The sequence below is a fragment of the Festucalex cinctus genome, chromosome 17, assembly GCF_051991245.1.
Source record: "Festucalex cinctus isolate MCC-2025b chromosome 17, RoL_Fcin_1.0, whole genome shotgun sequence".
NCBI lineage: Eukaryota > Metazoa > Chordata > Actinopteri > Syngnathiformes > Syngnathidae > Festucalex > Festucalex cinctus.
The window spans coordinates 3414839-3436771 of NC_135427.1; the positions used below are offsets into that span (position 1 = coordinate 3414839).

General features: G+C 41.7%; 1 protein-coding gene across 12 annotated transcripts in view; it reads right to left on the reverse strand.

The window, feature by feature from the left end:
* Window positions 1-14768, reverse strand: part of LOC144005281 (calcium/calmodulin-dependent protein kinase type II subunit gamma) — a 33771-nt gene extending 19003 nt beyond the window's left edge. For all 12 annotated transcript variants that reach the window (XM_077503380.1, XM_077503374.1, XM_077503377.1 and 9 more), the window contains exons 1-6: window positions 14527-14768; window positions 11225-11319; window positions 3917-3976; window positions 2094-2148; window positions 1906-1971; window positions 853-925 (exon numbers count right to left, since the gene is read on the reverse strand). In XM_077503380.1, the coding sequence (XP_077359506.1) occupies window positions 853-925; window positions 1906-1971; window positions 2094-2148; window positions 3917-3976; window positions 11225-11319; window positions 14527-14591 (414 nt within the window). In that variant the 5' untranslated portion in view covers window positions 14592-14768. The remainder of the gene's footprint in view (window positions 1-852; window positions 926-1905; window positions 1972-2093; window positions 2149-3916; window positions 3977-11224; window positions 11320-14526) is intronic.
* Window positions 14769-21933: the final 7165 nt, after the last annotated feature.

Consider the following 21933-nt stretch of genomic DNA (forward strand, 5'->3'; position numbering starts at 1 on the left):
GGGTGGGTTGAGAATCTCCACAGCAGCAACAGCAGCACCTTATATGGACGTGAGCCCGTCGCCATAGAAACCACCGGAGAGTTATTTAGGCAGCGCCACAGACGGCATGCTAAATGGAAAGTGTACTTAGCGAGAGGCGGCAAGTGTGGCAGCGTTCTAAATAGCCGTTGTTTGGGCAGGAGGACATAAAGGGCCTGCAGTAAAAGCCCACTCAAGATAAAAGGCCAACAAATCAGACAAGCAGAGCACATCAAGATAATAACGTTACACTCCAACAAGGGGAGAAAAAACTTCTGACTTTTTTTTTTTTTTGAACATGCTACATAAAATCCAAATTACTTTTATTACCATCCTTCTTCGAGGCCACATTGTCATCATCACCTCAAAGTAGGCAAATGAGGAGCCGTGGTTTAAGTCAATCAGCACGTGGGAGAGATAAGCCCCCCCCCGCTCGCTCCACAGGAGGCATGATGTCACATGAGTTGTCCTGGCAACTTCAGAGGTTCATCTATATCTCCACCACCCACCCACGTCACTGCAATGTGTGTGTGTCCTTGTTTTTCCCTTGCCATAGGTGACACACACACAAACGCTGATCACGTGCCGATGACTCATCATCTGTGAGAGCAAATATGGAGGATGAACCAGCGGATGCGAGAAGAAAGAAAGAAAAAAAGCAGGGCCCAAAAAAAAAAAAAAAAAAAAAAGCCATAGAAAGCGACAAGCCATAGAAAGCGAGCAATGGAGCAACCGGGAGCCATCTGTGTGTTGCCATGGCCACGAGCAGAGGTGTGTGTGTGTGTGCGTGCGTGTGTGAGAGTGCGGTTGTCACGGAAACGGGCAGCCACTCACCTTGAGGTCTCTGTGCACAATATCATGCTGGTGGATATGATTGACACTCTCCAAGATCTGACTAATGCAATGACTGTGGGGGGAGGGGGGGAAAGGCAAGGATAGGCATGTCAGATTCTATTAAAAATAAAATGCTTATATCACAGATGCATTACATTACATTGCATTTGTTTGCCTAACCATAAGAAATTCAAGAGTGGGAATCTTCGCTTGCAACGCATACAACTATGGCACGATGCGCCATAATGGGCCACTACGTTAATGGCGACGGTAATGCACATGAAATCATGTCCAAACACAAGAAGGAAGAGTGCACTCTGCACTAAGTTGCATAACGAGCCTTTAGCAAACAAGGCGTTCTCCCTCGGAGACATAACACAGGCGCTGCAGTTTAAACAATCGATACTCCAGGAACGCGTGTGGGAAGCCATCTTAATAAACGGGGGCGTCCACACAAGCTGCCGTTAGTCCACGTTTTCGCACTCGGCCTCGTGAGCGTGCTGGCTCTTGTGCTGTTCAAAAAAAAAAGAAAAAAAAAAGTTCCCTCCGGCCAGCAGCCTCGACCGCCTTATTATGAGTGTCCTGCGCAGTGTGCAGTGTCAGGCCTCGGCGAGTCCCCTTGCTCCGGGCTCATGTTTGTGTCACGTCTCTGCAAAAGGTTAGCGTCGGCAAGGTCGCTGGAGAAGAGTAGCTAAGGCCTAATTCAAATGTAAGAGTGCAAGAGGAGGTTTTCAGTGTCTCTTTACAACCCCCCCACCCCCAAGGTGTGCAGGAAGACACAATGAGCGCTAATCCGGTTGTCCACCCTAACTTTCTAGGCTGCACACCACCAAGAAAGAAACTTTGGGAGAAAGATGCAAGCTAAATGCCAAGCTAAATGGCAGGAAAACATGGAAAAATATATTCAAGGCGACCACCACGTGTGCACGGGTTGTTTCACACCGGCCTCGGAAACACCTCATTAGTCATTGTGAACGCCAGCGTTGAATTTACAGGGCTTATAAAAGAGAGGCGGGCATGAAATATAAATGACACCATTGATGAAGCGCATACCTGGCGTCGGCCTCACTGTAGTACTCTCTGGCTACGATGTCTTCAAAAAGCTCCCCTCCTGTCACCCTGGGAGGGGGGGAGGTTAGCAGGGAGACAGCATGCTTAGCATACACAAACAAGCCACAGTCACGCACATGGACAAAATGTCAACGTGTGTGTGTGCGTGCATGTATTCACAACATACTCACAGGTCAAACACAAGGTAATGAAAACCCTCCTCTGAAATGCTGTCATGCAGTCGCACTGAAAGACACAAGGAGGGAGATTATGTTCACACTTGTGGATTAGTTCATTTGCTACTTCAAAAGGAAGCGTCTCAATTTATGCACTTTTAAAACTTTGTTCATAACTGTCTGTAACATGCTTTGGCCAAAACACCCTTCAATCAAGATTTATACTTTCTTTTTAATCCTCTATTATTTTTTTTAAACAAATTGTCAACATGCTAAAGTTAAACACATTCTCTGTCGGGTTTAAGCCTGGATATTGATTCAGCATGTCTAAAACCTTGAACCCAATTAACTCCTTTGTGGTTGTCTTTGGTCCATTCCATATCCAAGAGGTCAGCAGGTCCCCCTCACAAGCTTCTGGGTTCACATGTTAGCATGGGTTCTCTCTGGATGCACGACAAGTATATATAGAACAGATTGACGGAATATTCCATGGCTTCTATGGTGGCACTCCTCAAACGAAAGTGGCTTTTACAATTACTTTTTCCTTCCTCAAAAATGGCTGTGACCCATTGAGTATTTCTTTAATGTGACAGCACCACTAGCGGGTGAGTGGCTAACTGGCCACCATTTTGTTCCAAGTCCAGACACACTGTCATGATGATGGTAGGTTGCATCCTGACAATGCATGATCAAACTGGGCAATTTTCCCTTTAAATTATCCCCCGGACCATTTATGTATGAATCAGGAAGAGGGCTCATGACACATTACAAACGAGCCACAATATTTGGCACACCTGCATGGCCAGATTTCACCTGACGCTTGTGCTTCCAAGCCACAAATATTTGGCTGAGGTGACTGTACCTCACATGTACAACTTTAGATGAGAAAATACTGTAGAAGCTGGAGGAGGGGTAGAGCATTACGCTAATTTATTAACCAGTTTGACAGAACATTTTATTATGTTAAATTAGTTCACATTTAAAATGTTAATTTCTGAATATGTTTGCATACATGTTCTGACTAAAGTGACATTTTCCAAGAGGAAGCATTTATTTCCACATGGTCTTTATATTTATTTCTGCGGAAAGTAATTTCATTTTCATTTGCTTTTTCTACAGAGCAAGGGCTAAAAATATTTTTTTTTGCATAAAAGGTTGTGAGATTTCTGTAATTTTAATTTACAAGAAGATACAATAGATGTCTCCCAGTGTTTATCATCAACTTTCTCTTCTTTCACTATGTTGCTATCGCGTAGCTGACGCACCTATCACCACGCAAGTCTGTACACCCGCCCAAACTGAAATGGTGTGAACTATACGGCGTTCAAGTGACACAGCCATCAGACAGCCAGCCCGAGACACAGTGGAGCCCTCATGTCAGCACATTGAAGGCTTATCGCTACATTAAAAAAAAAAAAAATAGAATATCACTTGTATAATATGGCCAAGTAGGACGGCTGGCCCCGCGGCAAGAAACCAGAGTGACTGCTCATTCCTTCTCCTCCTCCATCTTCTTGCTCCTTCCTCCATCTGTCTCCTTCTCCTAACTCGCATCTCTCCATCTGTCTCTTTCTTGTGCCCTCTTTTGTCCAAACTTTCAACACAGCCCATGCCAAAATGTGTCAAAAAACCAAGAGAAAGAGTGAAAATCCATAGAGCGAGTGTGTAAACAGGAAAGGAGGCCAAAAAAAAAAAAAAAAAGTGGGGCAAGGAAGTGAGCGACAAGCGCGATGAAAAAGATGGCATTGATTTAGTCATTTCCTCCTTCCTTGCCCTTTTAGCAACTCCATTAGAAGCAAGGCGTCTATTCTGCATGCTAGTCACTGGAACAGACTCACCGATGTTGGGGTGTTTGAGCAGCCGGCAGATGCGAGCCTCACGCTCCAGCTTCTGGTGGTCTGACAGGAGACAAGATGGAGGATTTTAGTTCACAGAATCAGTAATGTCGTGCCAAATACCATTAAACATCATCATGTCATGATTGATCATTGACCATTTGATCATCTTACAGATAAAAAGGTCACTAAAGGTTAAAAAAAAATCAGGAGACTTGAAATTGCAAGTGAGAAGTTTCACATGCACAAAGGCAAATATTGCAACTAATTAATAATGCAATCTTGCAGGTGAGGACACATTATTCCTGGCAAAAGGTTCACTGAAGCATATCTGCTCTCATTTAACGCTAAGTGGAAATTAATGAGGGGGTGTAACGTCCCCATGTGGATTATTGCTGTGTTTGCACTTTTGTATGGGAAGGCGCACACATGCAGACTTATAGATTTTATGGAATCCTGAACTATATGTTGTACAATAAATCTTTGTCAATTCGCAAATATCCATTCACTAATTTTCCTGTAGTGTACAACATAGCCAGCAACAACTTGCTGAAAAACACACCAATTAGTATATTTTTGTGTGTTTTCTGTAACACCTTAGGATGCCATCCAAACACCCGACTCCTTCAAAGACACCAAGTTACTTAGCAGAGGAGTAACAAGCATTAGCCGTTAGCTGATGATCAGTAAGGCTTGACAGCAAACAGCAGTGTGAAGGAAGAAGTCAGATACTTGGGGAGTCATTTGACATTCCATTCAAAAGTTTCAAGTCAGTTTTTAAAGAAAACTTTTTGCCAATAAAGCTTCAGGTTCAACAGAGGAGTTAAAAGTAGAGGTAGGTCTACATCATGGATCTTTGCAATGTTACAGGTATTCTGACAAATGACGTTTAAACAGCATGTCTAATATCTACTGTAAAGACAATAACATGTAATATAGGCAATTCAAAAAATTTCGAAGGGGCGTCCATTACTCAAGATTTGTTGCTACTCGCATTAGGGCTTGGTCCCGAGCAAAAGTCCACTACTGTACACAACAGTTTTTTTAGATACCCCCTGCCTGTGACGACTTGAGATAGCTCCACTAAACCATGTAGCAATGGGTCAGAGGTGACCAGGAGTAACCAGATCCACTATGAGTCAGTGTAGGCATGTGCATGTTGTATGCTGCGGCTAAATGTGCCTCCCAAAGCCACCACAGGCAAATATTTGTATTCATTTCTTCGCCAGCGACAGTTTTGCAATTTGCACACCTGTGCCGATCACCTGGCCCAACTGCGAAGGCAAAAGCATGTTTAAACCAGGCACAATAAGAGCATGTTTTGATGAAAAAAACAACAACTACCCTTCCTCCATCTCCACACAAATACTCTCCATCTATCCTGTGGCTTTTTTCTATCGCTTCATCCAACCTGTTGCTACGTCAGAGAGCTTTTAAAGCCGCAGCCTGTTTCAGAGCGCTCTCTCTCTCTCTCGCTCTTTTCTTTTTTTTTTTTTTTACCTTCCTCCCCACAAGGTGTAGATTTCCAGAGATGGAGGGAGAGACCTCGAGCACCGCCTAATTACACCGCTGACGCAGGACGCCGAGACAGACAGCGAGAAGGAGGGAGGATTACACGCAGCGTCCATTTGCTCGAAGAGGATCACACGCTCCCCTGTGTGGGCCCCGCATGGTGCAGTGTCACTGCAGTACTCACTAATTCATTCAATCTCCCCCCATTTCTTGGTGTGTGTTGGTGAAAGATGGGGAAAAAAAAAAAGAGGGATGGGGGGTAATTATACTGGTACTTCCTGCTGCTCTCTAATTGGCCATCTGCGTTGCCAGGGGGAGTGGGCCCTGCAGCCATCTTACATCACGGACAATCCAGGGCACACGATGATCTACTTTTGGACAAAAATTTTGTTACACCATGTCAGCAGGGAGTACATTGATAATATGGGGGCAAAGTGTTTACAGGGACAATATTTTACAACAGCATTACACTTTGTATACGATAAAAGTCTTACCCACAGGCTCAGGGTTCCGTATTGAGTCCAATAAACTAGGGATGCACAATAATATCGGTGGCTGATAACGTTCTGCAAGCCCATGATAAAAACACACAAGCAAACAGCATTGTCATCTATCATTTAAAGTCTAACAATTTATATTTGGGATTTTATTTGTATTGCAAAAGTGCATGTAACATGTAAATGAAGCCACTCCCTGACTCGCAACAATCTCTGAAATGCCTTCAATTAGGAAGCTTTCACAGAATAGCAGAGGACAAAAAACTTGAGTCCCTAGCAGCACTTCCTTTCTTGTTTCCATCACTTCCGTTTGCCTCGCTCTCCAACCTTACCCCCCCCACCTTCCTTCCTTACCTCCCTCCCTCCTCCCCTCTCCTCTCCTCAGATTACTGCAGTGTTTACCAGAGCTTTGAGAGACTTACCCACCAGGCCACGTGTGAGGTCACACTCGCCCTATCAGGCTAAAAAAACCCTACCAGTCAAATCCTCATGCAGAGCCTGCCTGGGAGTCTCTAGTACATGTTGTGTTTGCCATAGTTCGTGCATGTCACTGCAGCCACACACACCGCCATGCTATGTAACTGTGTGTGTTCCTCCACACTTCACTCAATTGTGTGTCTCCTTGAGTCGCACTTCACCTTGATGTTGTCCCACTGCGACGAGCCAATGATCTGCCCTTTCAAAACCACTTTCACTAGACAAAATATTAGGTACACCAATGCCACTAAACGGGAGCCAAAATATTTAATAAATGAATTAATTATGAAGGTCCAACACAACTCATGATGCTGCTGTGTACTATGTACTAGTTATATACAGTAAATCAAAGGTAATATTAGCAATCAATTTTAAAAAGATGTCACTTTCTACTAATATTCAATCGTACAAATAAGACTATTCTCAAAAAAAAATAAAAATCAGCAGCATTTGTATATAACCTCATTCGTATAACTTCATTCTTGTACAATTCTGACTTTGTTAGTAAATAACTGACTATTTTTTTCAAAAATGTAAACTCCCCCCCCCCCCCACCCCCCCACTTAGGGTTAGGATAATTATTGTAAACTTATGACTATTGTTTAATAATGATTGCTTACTTCATGGAGGATTAGAACTACTACAACTTGCCCTCAACATAACACTGACTTGTAAAGTAATAGCTCTTTTTTTAAAATAATTCTGACTTTATTCTTGTAAATTTACAATCCCACATAATATAACATAAAAATTAGGACTGTCTAATGCCAAAGGTGGTTCTTTTCTCAACAGTTAACACCCCTGATGATCACAATCAAAACGAAAATCCATGTAACAAACGTGACAGGTACACCATAAGTTTTCTTCTTTTAATCGATTAACCAGAATATATTGCTCAGAATGATTTTGGCCTCAAAAGTTTAAAACACAAACACTAACATGCACTCCTTTCCCAAACAAACTAGTTTACAAAAGTACAGTCAGTGGTTGCCAAGTTTGTAACTTTTCCGACCCCTTTGGCAACGAAGCAAAGTTTTTTACCCACTAAAAAACAGACAAGTGGAACCATTTTCACATTGTTTCCCATATTACAAGAAAGGAGCCTGGTCAAAGGCAATCACAGAGTTACTCACACTGAACACTGCCAAGCAAATATAGTTTTGCGCTATACCGCAATTTATCCATCGCATCCCTGCTTTTTTCACATTGGTTGGCTCAATACCAATAGCAGGTATTAGGCAGATACAGGCCTTGTTTTGGTGCTTTGTGGTATGTGCTGTATTTTGTGTTGTGAATTTAATGTTCATCTCTTTATTTATTCACTTGCCTACACCTTGTCATTAATTTATTGACGTAAATTTTACTTACTTGGCGCCACACTTGAAAGTTTGGTGACATCTTCCAAGAAAAGCTAACAACAGGGCAACATGCAATATTTGCAAATTGGATATTTCCTCTAAGGGAGGAAAGACTACCACTATGCAAGAGCATTCGCACACACAGCATACAATGACTGTCTGTCGTGTTTGGCAGCGCTGAGGAGTCCCGGAGGGATCAACACAACAGCAACGGCCGCCAGAAACATGCCATTAGTTACTATAAGCTAACGTTAAAGCCCATATCTCGCTAAACGCCGCCCCGGCTTGCGAGGGTAAACGCCACGGCCCACAAGTGTTGTGTTTTTTTCATCAGGGTTCAGTCAAGGTTGCAAAACGTGTAAAGACGTATAGAATGAACCAACCATGACTTAAAAGCAACACTCGCTTCCAAACATTTTGACTGCTCATAGGCAACTCACGGGAGTCACACACTCGTCTATTGGCTGCATCTGTTTTGACTGAGGCAGGGAGGAGGAGTTTTTGACTGCTCATTTCATACGAGCGTTGGAATGTTACTGGAGTTGGACATTATTGTCACAAAATAATCTAGTTTGTATTTCGTATCTTTTGTCTTTCTGTCTTTTCTTGGTTTCTGGGTGAAGAGTCCTCGAATGTGGACCTCTTAAAACTTCACTGTTGGATTTGTAAGGCCATGTTACTTTTAAACATGTCTCTTGTTTACAGATACAACTGCGACATAAATAAAAGTGGACGCTAATCTATGCTTTGTTTTATGTTTCATTTTTACAGTACAGTAAATTTCTAATAGGAGTGACAAATAAGAAAGCATGCATTCTGTCTTATTTGCATAACTGTGCAAGGAAAAATCACTATGAAACAAGTCCAAATGTGCTTTGGGTGTGTGGGATGAGTGAAACTATCCATTGGTGCCTTGACCAACAAGTGACACGAATTACAAGTTTTCAAATACAAGCTGTTTTTAAGACAGCTTTTTACTTTGACCTGCAATGAAACATTAAAGATACTAACTAGCATTGTATGGTACAAGTGAACATAATTCAGTTTGTTACACAACAAGCAGAATTTTTGCAGATAATGAACCACTCTTCAAGCTGTTTAATGCCACTCCCTGTTTAATTTGACTGTCAAACCAAATATAAAAAAAAATAACCAAAACACTTTTGCCATAGGCAACTTTACTTAAATAATGCTAAAACAATGCAAAACACAAACTGGGCTAATGAATGGAAACTTTACCCTCTGTGAAAAACTGCAATTACGGCAGCTTACTCATTGCAGTTGTGAAACTGTTCTTCGTTTTTGTCTGCGCGACTGTATTATACTTCCCTCTAGTGGCCAGGCCATGTATTGACTGTTGTTTATAGATTGTTGTTCTCCTCTATGGATTAATGGTATTTCTATTCGTTGCAAGTGGGAAATATAATTTTTGAAAAGAAAACCCCCCCCCCGGATATTTTTATTTCAAGGCCATATTGTCCAGCCCCACATCAAGATGCCATTGCTGGATGCCAGCGAAGGAACAATAAATGTCATTCACAGATGCATGCTATGTTAGCATTACTTCACGCACACATACACACACGAATGCCATCAGACGACAGCGGGGCAAACGGGGAGGAGTCTATGGAATCTGTGGGGTCTTAGTGCTTGACAAGATACATTTAGCATAAGTGGATTAGCCTCAATCCCCCTTTTACGGCAAGACAAGAGAGAGGCCACAAGGAAGACGGGTGAAAGACGGACTTGACGAGAACAAAGGGAGACGTGTGGATGTGTGTTAATGCTAGCAAAGAGCCTAATTGGGTGGTGGTGGTGGGGAGGGAAAGGGAGGCAATTAGGTTTTGTGAAGCCAGGGGAGGTTCCACACAAGTCCGCGTCACACTTACAACATGGCAGCAGCAGCCCTGTGTGTGTGGGTGTGTGCGTGGAGCTGCGCGGCGATGCGGCGGCATATAAAATTCAGGCCCCGAGAGCTGCAGTGCTACGCGAAGACGCCACGGCAACAATTACATTGATTCACATCCTGCCCCTCCGCCGCTACCGCTGCGGTTTTTTATTTCATCCTTGCAGGCCCAGCAGTGCTGGCAAAGAACCCCCCCCCCCCACACACACACACACACACACACACACACACCCACACACTACCCCACCCCTAGCTGAAAAATTTGGATCAATTGACGGCACAGAGGATTTCCGGAGGCGCGGAGTTATTTAATACAACCTTTGGAAAGGGGGTATGGGGGAATCAGGATCATTAAATCAGATCATAAGACCTTATGATCGAATTGGATATCACCTCGGCTGTTGGAATTATGGCCTCAGTTAAGAAGAGACAAAACACAAAAAAGCATGCTGCGTTTATGCATGCGGCACTCACTGGACACTTAATTAGGTACACCCCTTGATGGCATTCAATGCATCAGCGCTCATCTGTTCCGATTGACACCGTCAGAGAGGTAACAATCACAAAATAAAAGTCTGCGTGCGATGCAGTGAAAACTCTAAATGTTGTCCATCTGCTCATAATGGTAAAACTTTTTTTTTTTTTTTTTTAAATAGAACAAATCCACATTAGAGCCCTTCACAATGTTTCGTAGGGGTGTGCATCTCTCCAATACAAGACGATTTGATACGCATCTCGATGCATAGAGTGCGATATGATTCAAGGGCAGTGCATTTTCAAGTGGAATGATTCAATTCGGTACGATTCTATATGATACAGCTGTCACATTTTCCATATTTATTAATACGTAACAAAATGCAAAAGCTCTTCAAAGACCAAAATAATCACGTTAATTTTATTCTAACAAATAACAGATTTAAGTGCGTGTGCATAAAAGACAATTTGATACGTATCTCGATACATACGATGGGCTAACGTTCCAGAAGGGTATATTGGGTTTGGTTAAATCAAAACGAATTTTCCAATACTAATCGTTTTTTATTACACTCCTACCATTTTGTCTAACTAATCGCCGCTTTGTTGATTTGTTTGATTTCAGATCCTAGATTACAATGGAAATGGAAAAAGGAGCAATTAAAAGTACTGTAATGCCCTTGCAAGTGGACAAGGAGAGCCAAAGTTACCCTACATCACGAGATCAGACCCCTTGTGATGCAAAACACAAGTACTGTATATTTTCATATTGCAATTCAACTTCATCCATCCATATTCTGTTATCTTTATAAGACATTATTAAAAAACGTATTTTTTTGGTAACAAATGCATCTTGATCTCATTTAACAGGTGCATACCTACATAATATTCTGACTCACTTTTGTTGAAACATTTTAGGATTTATTCGAACCAGTGTGCATGAAACAAGGGATTATATTTTGAAAAAAAACAGCAACTTTAAGAGCTTGTATTCTAATTCAAGAGGATTAATCAGCCTTGAATGCACCGTTGAAGCTCAGCAAACAAAGCAAAGATGCAACACATGTATTTGTGCGTGTTAGCATACCTCGTGCAGACAGCTTCTTGGTGTTGATGATTTTGGCGGCATATTCCTGCCCGGAGGATTTCTTGACACATCGGCGCACCACTGAAAAAGCTCCCCTACGAAGGAGAAAATACCTTGATTAGTTACAAAATAGATACTTTAAAGTGCATTTCCATAGTATGCCGTAGTAAGGAACAAGAGGTCCAGAAACCTTTCAGGCGTGGAACAAACCTGCTTGAAGTGCCAACAACCAAAAGTTCCTGAAACTGGGAGTTGGGAAAACAGCTTTTAATAGTCAAAACGTGGTATGAAATGTGCATTTTCACTATTGCCACGAGGAACTTCTTCCTGGAGAACCATTGTGTGTGTTTGGACTACTGTCTAAATTTAGTTCTCAGCTAACAAAAAAATATATTGCTAAAATGACTTTTTTTATTTTTATTTTTTTATTTAATTTAATTTAATTTTAAAGAAGTCTAGGAATCTTTTGTGTCAGTTACCTTTTCTGCTGCAGGAATTATTACTAGCATTAAAAACTATCGAGAATTTTTCAACTGTGATAATTAATCAGCCAATCAATGGACGAATATACATCCAGCTCTGCCCTTCAGCGACCCAAGTTCCCAACCTTTTAGTTCAAGGAATTACATTTAGTACATAGAACTTTTCGTGCTGAGCCTACTACTATTAACACTACTATTATTAACTACTACTACTGTCTAAATTTTGTTGTGGCATAATACTACAGGGCCAAAGGAAGACTGCCAAAAGAACTACTACTTTTTTTTTTTTTTTTTAGATGTCTGTTAACATTTGCAGGGCTTTTCTTGGCTCATATTTAATCAAGAGTGGGGTGCCAGTGTCACAAGAACCAACAACTTTTGGACCAAAGGGACTAATGTCCAAATGTAGTTAAAAAGTCCTTCATCAGGACCGAAAGAAGACCTGGACTGCACTGTGTCTATTTCTGCTGTTTTGGTACCATTACTAAAGTAGTACCCTCAATCAAAAAGACCAATAAATGGTAGTCGTTTTTTAATACTTCACATTGAAAGTAGCATATGTAATCTAATTTTGCACCAGTGTGATATGTCAGTTCCAAAAGAAGACTACAAGAAATTGTACATTTTTGAGAAGCCGGTGAACCTTTGGAGTTCCAGGAATTTGAATTAGTGCCAAGAGCTACCAGATCTTTTTGCATCAGAGAAACTGATGTTGAAATGTAATTTTAAAAAGTCTCAAGAAAAGACCCAGCTACTGTGGTTGGTACTGAAGATCCAGCCTCTACCACTGTTGTAGTACCTCAAGTTCGGGGTGTGCCGATGACGGATTTCTCCTGCCGATTCCGATCATCCATGAGTGAGATCATTGATACCGATTCCAATTGGAATGGACTGCCTTTTCCAGTAGTTCCATTAACCAAGTAGTTTTCCAGAAGAGGTGCTAATATCCAAATTTAGCCATGGAGTGGGTAATACCTTTGAGAGGTCCAGGAACCAATCAACGGCTTGTGCTAAATCTGGCTCCGCCCTACAACCATGGTAGTACCTCAACGTGACACATGACACACACAACACATGACAACTTTTCTCCAAAACAAGAAACTAAGGACCTTTGCATGTTTGGTCTAACTTTTGTTCCAGGAATAAAACCAAAGAATAAAAGACCCTGCACCTTTTCAAGAGGTCTAAGAACCTGTCGAATGGGTACCACTTACCTCGGAGAACTACACCTGCCACTCACTCTCAAAGAGCTTTTGGAGACTGCAAGCCCAAATTAATTTCCAAGGTAAAACTTATCAGGGTCACAAGTAAACCCTGAGGGACTGCAGTACCCTGTCAAGAAGGGCTCTCGTTGACCTGATGTCATGATTTAAACACTCGACGCCGTGCATCAGTGAACTGAACCGGACCTCTCGGTAGAAACGGCACAATATCCACTCAGGTCATGGACTACAACACAGCCCAACAACCAAGTACTTCTGATTAATCTTCGATAGACACGCAACTACAATGCTGCAGATGGAATAACATTTGTCACAATCACACAGCCCGAGCTTTATTCTACGCTCAGCCTCGGAATGGAGCACTCTACAGTCTACCACTGCCCGATTCTGCGCCATCATTTTCCAAGCACCATCATCTCCTGCGCAAGCACTCTGTTACAGGGGAGGGGGCTCGTGGCAACCTGTCACTCCATGAGAGCCTCCGCCGCACTCAGCTCCCCGCCACCAGCACTCTCCTCTCGCTTTCAATTATTTAGCAGCAAACGAGAGGTGACGGGTGACAAGAGGCCCCACGTAAAACAACTTGACGATAATGACCCATGGCGGAGAAGATGCATTAGGAATAAAAAAAAAAAATTAAATAAATAATAGGAGCGAGTGGTCAGTGTTGATGGAATCAGTAGTCGACATCTTTATAAAAAGACATGGCTGATGCTGCCTTTTTTTTTGGGGGGGGGGGGGGGGGTGATACTGATGAGGAGGAGGCTGAAACAGCAGCGGTTGTGATGTCGTCATCAAAATACCGAGAACACGCACGTCACCGCCATCTCAACGTGCGCGTGATTATTAGCTTCTACTAAAAATAATAATAATAATCATACTAAAAAATGGGAAATTGAGAGCCACCACGATGCGTTCACGGACCGAGCCAAGGTGGGGGGGCAGCTGGTGCGTTGGGCGTTACGGCGCAAACATCAATAAAAGCGGCCGGGACCGCATGACTTCCTCATTAGGTGATCTAGGGCTATGTAACGTTACTCAACACGGGAGCACAAATCATCTGCAGCTGCTCATTGGGGGTGGGCGAGGGGTGTTTAAAAAAAAAAAAAAAAAAAAAAAAAAAACAGCAGAAGCGGTCGGCCTTGAGAGCACAGCCTCCGGACGAGGGAGCCCGCGCGGAGCTGTCAAGAAGAAGCCATGGGCCGGGGGTGGTGGTGGAGGGTACTCGGGTGGGGAGGAGGGGGCTCCGCGAGAGCACAAAATGGTGGTTTGAGTCGACGTTCACAAACCACCATTCAAGGTGTTAAAAAAAATAAATAAATAAAAATGAAGTAGTGCTAACGCGGCTAGTGGAGCACCGCGGTAGCTCGGCGGGGCTGGTGGCCGAACATGAGCGCTCTCGAGCGGCTAGTCCGCCTAGCTGCTGTCATTAGCGGCGGCGAGAGCGCAACCGCGACATATTGCCAAAGCCCCGGAGGTCCTACCCGAAAAAGGTTAGCTTGCTAGCCGGCCAGCTTTGCGATAAAGTGAGGCGAGGTTGTTGCGGGGGTGGGGGACTAGAAGACAAACACCGTGCGTGCGTGTGTGTGCCGCTTACTTCCCGAGCTCCTCGTACAGCTGGTACTCGTCAGTGAACCGGGTGGACGTTGCGGTGGTCGCCATGGTTGGTGGCGTGAGGGGCGAGCCTCGGGGGAAGGGAGGGGGTACGACGGCGGCGGCGGCTGGCTCTCTCCGTGCTGGGGTCCGACCGAGAGGTGCGTAGCCTAGCCTTCCGACACAAGCGAAGTGACAGGCAGTCAAGTCAGGCAAGAGCAGAGCCCAGCACACGCACACACGGAAAGGGAGGGGCTGGGGAGAGGAGGAGTGACGCTGGTGGCGCGTGTGAGCGGAGCGGAGTTCTCGCGAGATGTGCAGAAATGAATGCAGATGCAGGCCAAAAAGCGAGCATGAACATTTGTAAGGCTAGTTCTTTGCCTTATAAATGCTGAGAATTGACAATTTCATCTAATACTAGCACATCTCAATTTTATTATTTGATTGCCAAAAGACAAACGTTCACTTTAGTGTTACATTTATTTGTTTGAATGGTGAAAGACAATTATATGACTAATGTGGTGTGAATGCTGGGAGACATTCACCCTATTACTAATGTGTGTTAAAATGGTTTCTGAGACAAACATTGTCATTATTACTAGTATGTGTTAAACAGTTAGATGGTAAAATGTGAATGCATGTTTAAATGGTTGAATGCTGAGACAATTATTGATCATAATACTTAAATGGGTTTGAATGCTGAGAGACGGCATCGACACAAATGTTGACAGCACTTGTGTCAAAATGGGTGAATGCTCAGTGACAAGCATTCACATTATTACAAGCATCCGCATTGTTGCTAATGAATTTTAAAACGTTTGAATGCTGAGAAACAAGCACTCACACTCAAGTTAACTCATGCGTCTTGTTACTGGAACTGCTATGATAGCCAGCATTTTTTTTTTATTTTTTTTTTTATTAAAGGTACAGTGCACACACTCACACACATTGCATAAGGCAGATAGAGATACACATATGGATCAATATTGATCAATGCAGGTTTTGCTGTGAACATAGTTGGCCTTTCCGAGCCACCCACTGGTTTTGCTTTTGCATGTGGTTGTTGTGTGTCAGTCGGGGGGGTTGTTTCTGGGCTAGCTTGCTAGCAAAGGGACTGCAACACTGTGAGCTGGCCGTCGTGCACTTCCAGAGTGCCTTACTAAATGTTTAATGTGGCGTCATCGTAGACCAGGGTGGGTGGGGGCTGTGGAGCTCCGAAGGGGATGATGATGCCTCCCAAAACATGCTAGAGGACCCTGCACTAGCAAAGAATGAAAAAAAAAAAAAGGCCGAAAAACAGTGGTAGGTAGGGGTGTGCTCAAAAAATCGATACGGCAATATATCGCTGCGGGCCCAATTACAATACACGTATCGATACGCAGGCGTCAGAATCGAGCTCACCCGTGATTGGACACTGTCTTGGTAAGAAAAATTCAAGCAGAGGAAGAATATTAATATTTACTTAGAAACTTAACATGGCACGTGTCTTAATGTACCAGTTTTCCTATATTTTGTTTAAAAACGAAATAGAATGTGTTACATGAAAAAAAATGCTGTTTTTATTTCCCCAAATATTTCACATAAGCACATTTTAGAGCTGTAATTTTTTATTTATTTTTTAAATTTATTTTTTTAAATTAGAGCTGTAATTTTAATACTATGATATTTTTGCTTATATCGGCTCATGCCTATTAATAAATATTCCCGGTGTGTTTGTGAAAGCTGCAAATTTAGGCCAGGCATGACGCTTTGGTGGTAAACCAGAAGAGCTGTTAACAAAAATATTTTTTGTCAGTCAGCATAACAAACATATCCTTGAGGCATACCTATGACTGTTTATAAAATGCAAGAAGATTAATGTAACATATTGGGATACGTATCACCTTGAAGATCAAGTATTGGGATACATATGTATCGCGATACGTATCGTATCGTGACCCCTGTATCGTGATACGTTTCGTATCGTGAGGTTGGCGGCAATACCCAGCCCTAGTGGTAGGACATTCACAGATCACATGGATTATGTGGTGTCCATTTTAGCTCCAGTTAACAAATATGGTTCCCTTGTCCGATACCAAAATGGAGGTCTTCCTATAGACCAGGGGTGTCAAACATAAGGCCCGGGGGCCGGATCAGGCCCACAATGGGGTTTAATCCGGCCCGCGAGATGGTTTTGTAAAGTAAAAAAAAAAAAAAAAAAGACTGTCGGCCCAATTAATCAGCCGGCCACAATCAAAGCTTATAAATTCATAATTACACAAGTAAGTCTCAGTTGAGCAATGCATCTTGTACATGGAATTGCTCTGAATGTCGTTATTTTAAACACAATTTAAAGTTAGTTTGTTTAAAAAATAAAAACATGAATCAAACACAAACATGCTGAATAAGACACATTCAACTACACATATGACAAGGATTAACGTCCTTATAACTTCATTAACGGCACCCGGCACACAATCAGTGAACAATATACAGGTTTATGCCAAAAAAAATTTAGGACAATATTTGTACAGATGCGCCCCACAATTTAGGACTGGCCCACAAATAGCGAAAATCTGCATGTAATTGACGGCAATGTTTTAAAAATTATTTTACAATTTTACCGATCCGGCCCACTTGCGAATATATTTTCCTCCATGTGGCCCCTGAGCTAATATGAGTTTGACACCCCTGCTATAGACTCAGCCAAATCATGGTTTGACTGCTTAGTGTCGAGTGACATCCACTTTGGGCAAAAGTTACCAAATATGGTTCCCTTGTCCTAGGCCACAAAAAGTGAATATGAGGTCTTCTGAGCAGTGAGGCACCTGGCGTCCATTTTGTCTCCAGTTATAGCTCCTCTTGGCTTTTTGGAGAAGACTTCGGGTTCCTCCATCCAACGCCGAGCGTGGCCGAGGCGCGCAGTGTGTGGTCGTCGCGCGCTAACAAAAGGGCCGAGGAGTTGAGCATTATGTAACGGCGTGTGGAGGCTGGAGGAGGTGGAGGAAGAAGAGGCGAGGCGGCAGGGTTCGCACGTAGGAAAAAGGAGGGCAGGAGCGGGGCCAGCAGCCTACGTTTTTTCTGCGCGCGGCTCATTTGTCTTCACGCGCACGCGCACGCGCGAGCGCCGGCCTTCTTTTCTTCATCACTTACACAAACGCGGCTCATGCAGATACCACTTCATCATATTTGAACTTTTCCGTGTTGCGGCGTTTTGTGTGTGTGTGTGTGTGTTCCCACGCTGACAGCTTAAAAAAAACCCTTAAATCATCATTTTACTCCTTTTTTTTTTTTTTTCCCCAGAGTGCTGAGCGGGCACAGAAATAGAGGATGCTCGCACGCCGCGTTCAAAGACTGAGGCAAAGTAGGAAATGTGCCCACTAAGTCAACAGTCAAGCACAATAAGAGTGATGGTTTTGTTTACCCATCCATCCATTTTCTAAAGCGGGTGTCCTCATTAGAGTGCTTTCTGCAATGGCCTGTCAATAAATCCATGGAGCTGTCCGTGGTACTGAGTGAAGAGGGAGACATTATTCAACACACCCTTTTCTCGACAGTTGTGTGTTGCACTCATCTTTTCTCAGAAATATTAGAAATTCCCATACATGTACTCTATGTATGAGACATTTGAAAATGAGCAAGAGTAACACCCCAATGATCGTTTGATGAATCACATAAGTCCTCGGTGTGTGTAGTCCACAGCTATTATTAGCCACAAGAAGAGGCGTCGAAATAAAAAGCAAAAGTGAGCTTTGTGAAGCACAGCGTCATGATCAACACAGCATTTTATTTTATCACTCAGTCTTTTATGTATTAAAAAAAAAAATATATAAATATTGTGACTAATAGTAGTGACCACGACGCCATCCGCGAGTTACATCACCACAAGATGATGATGAGAGGGTGGACAGGGCCACGGGGCTGAGTCATGACACGCTTCCTTCCCTCCCGCCTCGTTTTTTTTCCCTTTTTCCTCTCTCTCTCCTTGATATGTACTACTCTGAAGACATAATGAGAACGAGTGGGGGGGGGTGACAAATTAAATAAGCCATTGAAAACTGGCGGACAAAAATATTGGTTGGGACATATTCCACTTGTGCACAAACTTCTCAAATATTTTCAAAATCACACCCTCTATCAAATTATTTCATCGATTTAATTGGATAACAATGGAGTTTGCATTATACACAATCTGCAAGTGAGGTGGACATTTTTGTCCACACGCACTGTGACTTTGAGTGTGTATGACTTAAAAAAAAAAAAAACGTTGGCTGGCTGTTTGCATGTACAAAGTCCTGGCATAGAGTTGCAATCAAATTATTCCCGCTGAACCTGTGAAGCAATTGAATTTACATATTCAAAAGTATTGGGAAACATTCCAACAGAAGAACCTAAACACGTCCCAATACTTTTTATGAAAGTCTAAATTAATGGGCATACATATGAGTAAAAATGTGCCCCAAAACTTTTATTAATTTATTTATTCTAAGAGACATCTATGATGTGGATGAAAAATATAGGGACAAGTTCCATACATTGTGTAAAGTGAACGTGTCCCGATACTTTTAGCACACCATGTGTTAAGTCTAAATGGTGTGGACAAAAGTATTGGAACACATAAAATGAACATTAACCCAATATTTTTGGTCCATCTATTTTATATGAATTGCATGATTTGCATCTAAAATACGTGTTCGAAAGTATTGGGACACATTCCCACCCATCCAGAAGAATTTCCATAACCGTGAGGAGCATTCAATAAAAGTGGTGCAAAAGTCATGGGACACGTGCTCAGTTTTTTCAAGATGGATTGTGTTCCAATACCTTTGTCCTGTTCATGCCGTTGTTTCTTCCCTGTAATGGGGGAAAAAAAAAGCCACTTGGAAAGTTGCGAGTGATTTACTAGCACAATGAAAAGTGTGCTTTTGCTGACCTCCAGTGGATTTTCTGCTGAGGTAGCAAAAATCCTGCTTTCATTTTTTTCTTTTATTCTGGAAAATTGACTTTTTAATGTTTGGTATACAAATCATTGCGTGTCTGGACTCCCTCATCAACTGTGCAATTAAAAAAAGCCAGTAAATCATTTCGGCCTATTTTCTGGTGTGTTCATTATGGAAATAAACATACAGTAAAAATACGTCTAACTTTTCATGCTTGGTGTATTTTATGCCACACAAATGTAAAGAGAGCTGTTTTAAATTGTGAAGAAAAAAAACTAAACATCCAGAATGTCTCTCTTTAAAAAGATTTAAAATGAGTGGACACACACATCCTTAACTGTGGCGTGCAGTGAAAGCCGAACCAATGTCAGCCACGCTCAGCAAGCTGGAACAACCTGACAGATGCACCATAAATACTTTCTCTCTCTCTTGGCCACAAACCAGGATGGTCAAAATTAATCCACTTTTTTTTTTTAACAGAACTGATAAGGGTTTAAGTGTTTTCCTTATTTCCCGTCGCTGATGCTTAGCAGGCTTGGGTCATCTGCCAAGTGCATGTTTGTACGAGTCATTTGAGGGAAATTCCATCCCGGATGCATTATTGAATTATTTAAGAGGACAGTATCATCATGCTCTTTGAAATGTGGCAGTGTGCTGCAAGGCTTGTTTTGAGCTTCTCAATGGAGGAGGATGAAAATGGAAACCCAGAAGAAATACTCACACAAATATCTGGAAACTCATTTTTTAACCATAGAATATTTTACAATTTTTTTTTTTTACGTGTTGTCATTTATTTCTAAATAATTATAAAATATTTTAAGCTTAAAATGAAGCGACTGAAAACTAATTTTTAGTAATATTTCAATAAATTGATTTATAATTTTTGTGCTAATTGGTTAGAGGAAATCATAATTCTATTGTCTTTTGGTGAAACTTTATTTTGACCTAATGTACGTAATCGTTAAATATAAATTATATATATATATGAAGGAGATTTTACTATCACAATTGTATTCATTTGAAATATTTACTGCCGCAAATCTTTGATCTTGGAAATTATTTCTTAAAAATTACTTAAAATATATTTACTTACTTTCTTGGGGATTAAATGGAAAATTACTATTGAATTAAAAAAATATGTACATTTACATAATTATTCAAATTCATTTGAGTTTTTTTTTTTTCCTTTTCCAGATTATATTATATACATTTTAAAAATATGCTTAGCAGGCAGTCAGGAGAATTCACATTAACTGCCTTACAATAAGCCAAGACTATCTTTGCTTAGGAAATTTTTATATTTGCAAAAAATATGTGGGTGAGGGAATCATGCATTTTAACTATTTAACAGTACAGATTCTAGTACAGATTCTAAATTGCAGCTTTTAGAATTTTTTTTTCTAGCTTTATAATTCAAATGGATTGCAATTACATCAGTTTCGCATTCGACATCCGTTTTAAGTAGGTGGCCGTGCAGTGCTCCAAATGAAGCCAACTTGGGAAGACTAGTGTTGAATTTCACTTCTGAAACAATCACTTTTATTAGCAGTCCCAAGAGGCAGTGAGAAAGGGGAAAAAACAAAACAAAACAAAACAAAGGAAAGGAACAAAACAATGAAGATTACAGTGAAGATGGTGGCTCAATCGAGGTAAGAGAACAGAGGGCTTCAAACACATTTATACATATTTTGCAAAGGAAGAAAAAGAGTTTTTGACTATTAATTTGGTGGGTTTGTTACAGGGTCCCTCTGTTCCTTAGGAGAAATTTCACCAGGACCGACACACGCATTCACTCACTCATCCGTCGTAACATTATTAACTCCGGTTCATTAGTAAAAAGCCATGATTCTTATATTTGTGATGGCAAAAAAACCATCACAGCTGAATTAAAAGGCTTTTTTCTCTATTAATTCTGTACAGATTATATATTTGATATATTTATATATGTATATATAAACACACAGACTGCTCAGCATGGCCCATTCATCTGCTGTAATCATGCCACGTGGAAACTAAGGAGCAAGCTGCATACTTCCCCGCAATATGTGAGGACTCTGACACAAGGGATCGCTAATAAAAAGAGCTTTTACATAAGCAAACACTTTTCTTGTGGCATTATTAAACAAGCATTGGCAGTAAAAGTGGGCCATTTGATTGATTTCATTTTTGTGGCTGGTTAGCTCCCTTTGCGTGTCAATCAGAAATGAGCTTAGCCTATAAAAGTGAAGCCACTTCATTAGGCACACCTGCAAGTCCAGCACAAGGGCCATTACGGGCGATAACGCTCCATTTTGGTGACATTAAAAAGACTGAAATATTAATTAGAATGGCATTTATGAGTCAATCAATATAAGTATTATTAACCGAGCAAAAGGCCATTATGAGACGCTTATGGGAACTCACTACTTTTGAATACAGACACAGTCACACACGCACATTACAGAAGGACCGGATTGCTATAAGGCAATCAATTCAAAGGGGAGCGGCGGAGA